At 35.6% G+C, this 8,379-nt stretch overlaps 1 protein-coding gene across 26 annotated transcripts in view; it reads right to left on the reverse strand.

The window, feature by feature from the left end:
• The window catches only part of ADGRL3 (adhesion G protein-coupled receptor L3), an 818,271-nt gene that overhangs the window by 279,377 nt on the left and 530,515 nt on the right, over positions 1 to 8,379 (reverse strand). For all 26 annotated transcript variants that reach the window (XM_053217310.1, XM_053217313.1, XM_053217311.1 and 23 more), the window contains one exon: positions 5,828 to 6,628. In XM_053217310.1, coding sequence (XP_053073285.1) covers positions 5,828 to 6,628 — 801 coding nt within the window. The remainder of the gene's footprint in view (positions 1 to 5,827; positions 6,629 to 8,379) is intronic.

The following is an 8,379-nucleotide window of genomic DNA, read 5'->3' on the forward strand; positions in this document are numbered from 1 at the left end:
ACAGTAACTACATGTCTTTATTATTCTGTCGTTCATACTGATTGTTTGATGTATTTCACTAAATCTCAACCAGTAGACTTTGAGATGTGTTAGGCATGCTGATTTTAGGAAATTTTTGGAAGTGAGCTTCTCTGCCTATTCTTACTGTCAACCTAAATCTACTCCCTCCTTCTTTAGTAGAAAATACTGGAAAACATCTGTATATTTGACAAGGGAAGTATAGATGTTCTGTGGACAGTTTAGAAGCAAACTGGAAAAGCCAACAAAAAGGTCCCACGTTCCACTGCCAGTCATTAATGAATAATGGACTAGCACAAGGCGGTTTGTGACAAAGAACTAAAGAGTTAAAGTCAGTCTATATGTCACTTATAACAGCTAAAGGGAAGTGATGCCACTGATTCCCCCACACTGCATGTATCAGGATTCAGGTAGTTCTAGAATTATTTATAATGCCAACCTGAGAATCATTCAAATAACCTGTGAAACAGCTTAGTATTGTTTGGAGGGTTTTAACGTCTATCTTACAAAACAGCTAACTGAAAGCAGTGAGGAATGTATAGTTCATATTGAATTTTATAAGATAGGAAGGATAAAGGCTTAGTTAAAAGTGCATCTGAAGAAATTTCTAGATCTGATAGCTCTAGGTTTGGTTTTCTGCTCAGAAAAGAACAGAGAAAGCACTTTTGCATTCACTTGTGCATTTCCTTTATACTCAGGTGCTAATGCTTACAAGCATTTCTGATACAGGTGCCCCGAACTGATTCAGCTGTTCAGACAAAATGTATTTTGAACAGAGCATGATTATTACTCATTTCTGAATATGCCACACGTTCCATTTTCTCTGAGTTGAAGAAAATCCTGGAACTCGTCAACTGAAAAATTTGAGAATACGTTCTGAATGTGAAAGTCATTGAACAGTTGCTCACTTTCTTCCCTCTTCTAAGACTAGTGACTTTAATTTCTTCTAATTACTTCTGAAAGAAAGCGCATTAGGTGTTAATGTGCTTTGGCACTTCTCCTTAACACCTGCTCAACTTCCTTTAGGTTACCAAAGCTCAATATAATCTTCGTGAAGAAGGGAAGAAGCTGGGTGCAGGTGGGGGTGGGGAATAACTGGGATGACTCATAAAACTTCTAGATTATAGGAGAGTGCAGCAAAGAGTGAAGATGACAACCTGAGAGGCATATGTGCAATTTTTCCTTTTTAAGTCTATTTAGAGAGAGACAGAGAGAGAGAGTCTGTGCGAAGGGCACAGAAAAAGGGAGAGAGAGAATCCCAAGTGGGCGCTGAGCGGTCAGTGCAGAACCAGGGCTCGAACCTACCAACCGGTGATCATGACCTGAGCTGAAATCAAGAGCCAGACACTTCACTGAGCCAGCCAAGCGCCCCTGCATACATGTAATCTTTTTTTTTTAATGTTTTAATGTTTATATTTGAGGGACAGAGAGTGCACGAATGGGAGAGGGCAGAGAGAGAGGGAGACACAGAATCTGAAGCAGGCTCCAGGCTCTGAGCTGTCAGCACAGAGCCCGACGCGGGGCTCGAACTTGCAGACCATGAGATCATGACCTGAGCCAAAGTCGGGGGCTTAACTGAGTGAGCCACCCAGACACCCCATGCATACATGTAATCTAATTTAACAAATTTTAGGACTAATATTCTTATTTTCATAATATTCTGAATATTAATATGTATTTTAATGCATTCTTGTATTTCCTAAATCATTCAACAAATCTTGGCAGAGCACCTCCTATTTATTTACCAGGCACTCTATAAAGACCTGTAAACCAAAGTGACTGAAGCTATATCAGCAAGATTATTTCAATGTGAATCAAAATCTCATTAGTTCTGGAACAAAAGCTTTTTATAAGCTGGAAATTCTTTGCATTTGTATGTTCTTTACCATTTGAGGCAGAACTCTATTATTAAAAATTGTTTTTACAAAATGTGCAGGTATAAATTATGTGAATAGCAATATGAATAAATACGGACTCATTTTCCACTACATTCATGCTGGAAAACTACAGAAAATGCTGGCAAACTTGCATTAATATAATGCAGAATAAATGATGACAGTTTTGAAAATGTTTTTAGGCAGAAAGGAGAACAAGTTTGAAGCATTTTAAAACTTTGTCCAGAAGAATAGGCCCATTAAAGCACTTTTCAGGGAGAAACTTCACTTAAAATTAACAACTGGGCATTTGAAAGACAAGTTTAAAAAATAAAATTAATTAATTTAAATGGCTATGGTTGAAAACAACCTGTTTCACCTACCACCATTCCCAAGATGGTTTCATTTGAAAAAGAATACAAACAAATGTCCCTAATGAAAGGCAGCAGGATTAGCCCTTTGAGAATGGGTGCTGGGAAAAGTAAGGGAGCAAAGTGAAATGACTTCTGAAGCTACTTTTTAGGATATTTCTGAGACACCATTTTCCTTGATATTCTTCCTTAAAGTTTACCATTTCAAAATTTTAAAAAGGACTCTTGTTAAAAAAGAAAATGCATCTGATTTCATGGTTGAAGAACAGATACAACTTTTTAGAGCACACATCTACAGCAATCTTACAGTGAGAATGACAGATTAGATTTGCATCTAGAGAGTGCCTGGCCTGTGGGGATACTGAGGTCGCTTCCACCAGAGGAACAAATCTGGCGACACAGCCTCAGGAAACATACTTTCCACGACAAGTGTCACAGGAGGGAGCATGAATCTGGAGTTGAGCTGCCCTTCAATCACTGGGCAGGTTTTGAGTAATATGAGTTATAGTGACTTAGTTTCCTCATTTAGAAAATGTGGCTGGAAATGATTTTTGTAGGGTTGGTGTGCAGCTGTTTGATGGTCATTGCATAGATCGTCTCATTAAAATCTAACAATAATTTCCAGAGGTAGGTGTTATTTTTTCCATGTTATAGTTGAGAAAACCCAGACCAAGAGGCTGAGCAATGTGTCCACAGTCAACACCACAGGCAGAATTCAAGCCCAAGTCCTTCAGACTCCCAGGCTTGTACAGAGCTGCATGCTACTTGTGTGGACGTTTCACCCAAGGATTGCTATATATACAAGAGGAACATGTTTGCCCCTTAACTTCTAATACCCAGATCTTTCAATGTATAGAAAAGTGATATTTAGTAGAAGTAGAGCACAGATACCCCTTTGCATAAAAGCTTCAGAAGTGTGAATTTTCATTGATTTAGAGCAAAAATAGTCTGCTTCCAACAGATGGCAACAGCAAACACGCTTCAGATTACAAACTCAGAATTAGACTTCTTGACCCTAACATATTCATGGGAAGTTGGCTTCTGTACATAAACATGTAAGAAGATCCATAGTAAGAATTTACTACAGGCAATTTCTTTGAAAAATGTCAGCCTAATTTACTAAAGAAAAACACCCACCTGAAACTGTCTGTGAGGAGTGAGACAAACAGCCTCTATCAATGCTAATTGAAATTCTCACATCCACACCGACGATGCATAAAATTTACTTCTAACAGTTATTCTTTCACCTTTAAACTGCAGTAAGTCCACACCAAAATACTAGCTTTTCAATTTCAGCATTCATGCATGGAAATTGATAATATTTCTTGCGATTATATTTACAAATTTAATACAGATGAAATCGTACTCGTTGCAAAACAGACAAGGTCTTCATAGATGGAATCTTACTCACTGCAAATCAGACAAGGCCTTTATTGTCTTATAAAAAGAGAGAAAACTGAATCTCCTGGCATAAGTTAGGAATTTGTTTCAAAAGCTGAACTTTATCATTTCTCAATGTTTACCACTTTAATATCATCCTTTTAACAAACCTGAATACTAGTACGTTTGGGCAAAATAGTTCATATTTTAACTCCCATAAAGAGACAGACACATAACATCAAATGAAATAGTGTACTTTTCCTTATGTCGACAATTACAAAGACTTATCCTATATATGTATACACACATATGAGTTTATTACTGTACATTAGAAAAATCTTTGTGTCATGCATCTAAAATGAGACTCTGGTATCACCTTGCTCTTTAAGGATAAGTTAGAAAGCTAAGAAATTGATTCAATTCATCAAATCTAAATCTAGAATGCTAATTAAATATAACCTATTCATTATTCTATATAAAAATAATGTATAATCTTTGCTATAAATAAAATTTGAAGTACGTTACCATCCCTTCTTCACTGATTAACCACAAAATATGAATTATTATTTCTTTGGAGGCAATTAGAAATTACGTCCTAATGTAATTTAAACGTCAGAAAAGGCTAAGAACCATACAGAGCGTTTTCACTAACAAGATATAAATTTTAATTTAAGAATATCACAGCTATGAAAAAAATATTTTCTCAGAGTACTGCAGATGGTTGATTCTTGCTTAGGTTTTCAACTGAAGGGTGTCTTGAATTGAAAAAAAACTTACCTATACAGTGGTGAGCCAGGTACTGTACTAGGTCTAGGAGATTTTTTGAGGATTTAGTAAGGAGAAGTTGCTTTTGTTGCTATTGCATATTTAGGCTTCTCCTTCCATAAGAGGTAGTTCAATATAATACCAGCATTGCTGGCTATGGAAAGAATTGCTGTCACTCTGACCAAGGCCTTTCAGATTAGAGAAAAGGCCAACTAATTTCTCATTCTATCAGAATAAGAAGTGGAAAGCTATTCATTCATTCATTCATTCATTCATTCATCCACTTATTCAACAAAGAGTTACTAACCCTTTATTTTATATATGCCACATATATACTAGTGCCACATATATACTAGTGTAATATATATATATATATATATATATATATATATATATATATATATAAAGGATGGGTAAAGGTCACTGGCCATATGGAACTTAGAATCTATTTGTGTAAGAAGATATGTATATAATGAAATAGTTAGGAAGCAGAATGGCATGCTAGTAAAAGCATGGTAAAAGCAATGCAGAAAATAAGTAATATTAACATGTAAGCACTGAAAGAATATAATCTATGAACTGCTATATTACTATCAAAATTCAGATACCTGTACCTTAGTTTTCCAGTACACTTTATCATGAAGAAGAGCATTATTGGTAGTTAAAATAATTGAATCTCTAAACTAAGATAATTCTTTTCAGTTATATACATAAAAGTTTAAGATAATAGAGCAATTTGTCACTATCTTTAGACAATATTAAAAGGAAACAGTATGTCCTAGAGAGGAAAAAGACAGTTTCAAATAATTGAAATTAAAAACTATTTGTGGTTTGTTCAAAATAGTGTTTTGCATTGTTGTTTCTTACAAAATTGAGGTCTGTTTTTCCTCTATTTACCAGTTATAAACATTTTTCTGTATACGTCCAATTAGGTACACTCAGACATATCTACACTCGAACTGACAATGTTCCCAATAGGAGTGGTCATATACAAAGCTGTCTGCAAAGTGAATATATTGGCGTAGGGCTCCCGAAGCATCATATCAAGGCAGCCCTTGACATTTTTCCAAGTGGAGAGGGCATGTCACAATTAATTAGACAGGATGGCATTCTATTTTAGCAAAGTTTTTGTGCACTTCCCTACACAAAGAGCTGACCAGCTGATAATAAAAATGTCCTTCAAAGAAGGGCTTAAGATTGGAGACTAAGCTACACAAAGAAGAGAAAGTTTCTTATACCTTTTTTTAACAGCTGAAAGTGATTAATGACAACATTTTTAGACGAAAAGACAATGAACAATTTGCAGGTACATAGGCCAGAAGGCAGACAATAAAGGTAGTCTAATCATATGTACAAGAAACTTATTGAAAACAAACTATAAATATTTCCCCCTTGAGTATCATCAAAAGTCAAACTTACCTGATCGACTATCCAGAGGTCCAAAATCCAAAGAATATTTCACGACGTGATAGTTGTTCCAAACATAAAGAAGGTTGTCCCTGGGGTTGTAATCCACAGCCGCTATGTACTGGTATGAATTGGGAAATGGTACATCCACCAAACTATCCTTACTTTGGTCAGTGTTATAAATGTAGTCAATCTTATTCCCTGTGGCCTCATTGTCATCATCCTCATATACAGATTTGACCACATACAGAATCCCGCAAATCATAAATGCGTTGGAAGCTGATCTTTTATCATATGCAGTATCCCATGTCCCTTCAATCCGTAGAGTATAAGGGTTCAATTGACTAATGACAATTTTACCATTGTTTTGTTCTGTTGCATAGATCACCCAGAGCCCATTTTCATCCACTGCCAGGTCTATGTCAGATTTGCCTCCCCATCGGTAAGGAGAGGTATCATGGTAATTGGCATTTGCTATGATAGCCTCTCCACTCTTTATCCTAGTCCGCAAATCAAACTTTACTATGTTCCTGGTGCGTTCTTTGTTGAAAAACAAAGCTCCATCATACACTACAAATCCTGTGCCATCCACCCTGTGAGGGAGCTTGTAGGTTGTAGTTGGCCTTCCAGCAATGAAGTCATCCTTGGATGAGTACTCAGTCAGGGTATCAGTTCTGTAGGGAGTCCAGGGCATATAATAAATCTTGTCAGAAGCCTGCAGAGGGTCTTTGCACCATGCCCCAGACTGGTGGTCAGATTCAAACAAATGTTCACTCTGGTATACTCCTTTTAGTAGTCCAGGGCAAAGAAAAACTGTTGGAAGGGAAAGAATTAAAATAATAAATATATTAATTTTAATATTGTCACATATTCTTAGTTTTTACCAAATGGACTGTACTTCTAACAAGAGATACCCACCACCACTTAATTATTTTGCTGCATTCTTCTGAGTATGCAAACCGTCTTACATATTGATTTTGACTTTTGTTCAAAATCATTTTGATTTCATCTGCTGAAAAATGTGGCCTCTCCATGAGTAGTTGTGTTTTCCTTTGATTTTTACCTTTGTAAACATGTTATACAATATTTTTGGATAGACATATATAGATGTGATGTACGTCTATGTATTTTACAAATACAAAGGTGTATATAGAATATTTTTACTTATCTTATTTGGAATTTAAATATATGTATATTGATTTCACTCTGATATTAGCCATTCAATAATTTATCATTAAGAAATAAATATAAATCCAATAGTAAATAAGTATAATAATAAAGGAAAAGCAAAGCCCTGTAGTACAGGCCACTGAATCTTCTAGCAAAAAAACTCTTAAAGCTTCTATAGCACACACAGAGCATGCAACCCATACAATTAAAAATGAATGATGGATGGATACTGGGAGGAAAAAGAGAAAGGAAGAAAAAGAAAGGAAAGAAGGAATAAGAAGAAAAGATGAAAGGTTACAGAGAAGAACCCAAGATCTAGATTTTAATCAGTTAAAAATGTCCTGTTAAATACAGTAGTATTGGAACTTAAAAACATGTACCTTTTACTGTTACATGAGAAGAACATTAAAAAACAAGATTACTTGCTACAATATTTTGCTGCTCATACTTCAGATCGAAAATGGGCAGGAATTATCTGATTCATTTGATTTTTAGTATGATTCAGTAGCGCATTCTGTGAATAGTGGTAAGAAGTTTTGGCTGGCTTGTAATGAAGGGACCATAAAGCAATGTTTCCCAGAGAGTGGTCCTTGAAGCACCTGTTTCAAGTGGATATTACACAGAAAGAAAACAGGGATCCTTAGCCATATGTTTAAGAAATATCATATTAAATAGAATTGTGGCAGAGACTTGAATAACTTTAGTGCATTAGCGAATCTCCAAGGCAGAAGTGAGCGGGGGGGGGGGGGGGTGAGCAAATTTCACAAACTAATTTGATCGTGGAGCCCCCTTCCACAGAACCTGTTTAAAGTGTAGTGTTCTGTTGAACCTGCTATGGGAAACACTGCTCTAGTATTTTTTGCAAAGAAAACACACTGAAAAATAATCATGCAGTCCACTGTTCTGTTTGAAGTGATTAGAACTGTATTGGATAGAGCAATTAAGAAAGCATAAGGAATTTGGATGTTGACCCATATTTTAATGATTAAAGTATTATTCTCTTGTTATTAGTGATTAGGTGTTCAACAGCAACTATAAGCCTGGATCCAATGGAAAACAATCTAAGATAAAACTCAGCTAGGATGTGCAGGTTATTAAAAAGGAAAGTATATTATTAAAGTGCCCAAAGTTTTACTTTTGTAGAAATGAAAAGTTTCAGGGCAAAGTTGGCTACCAAAATCTTCCATAGCAAAGATAGAGGGCCATCATCAATTTATACTCAATAATAAAGTTGATGATTAGAAGAATTTCACAGGATTCTAATATGATGGCTATAATTATAAAGAATTGGATAGGCATTGTGTCACCATTGCATATAAACTTTAGGTTTGTTAATAATCAGCCCATGGTAACTAAATTAATTTATTATAAGGCATTTCAGAAAACTATCTCCC

The sequence above is a fragment of the Acinonyx jubatus genome, chromosome B1 (assembly GCF_027475565.1).
Source record: "Acinonyx jubatus isolate Ajub_Pintada_27869175 chromosome B1, VMU_Ajub_asm_v1.0, whole genome shotgun sequence".
NCBI lineage: Eukaryota > Metazoa > Chordata > Mammalia > Carnivora > Felidae > Acinonyx > Acinonyx jubatus.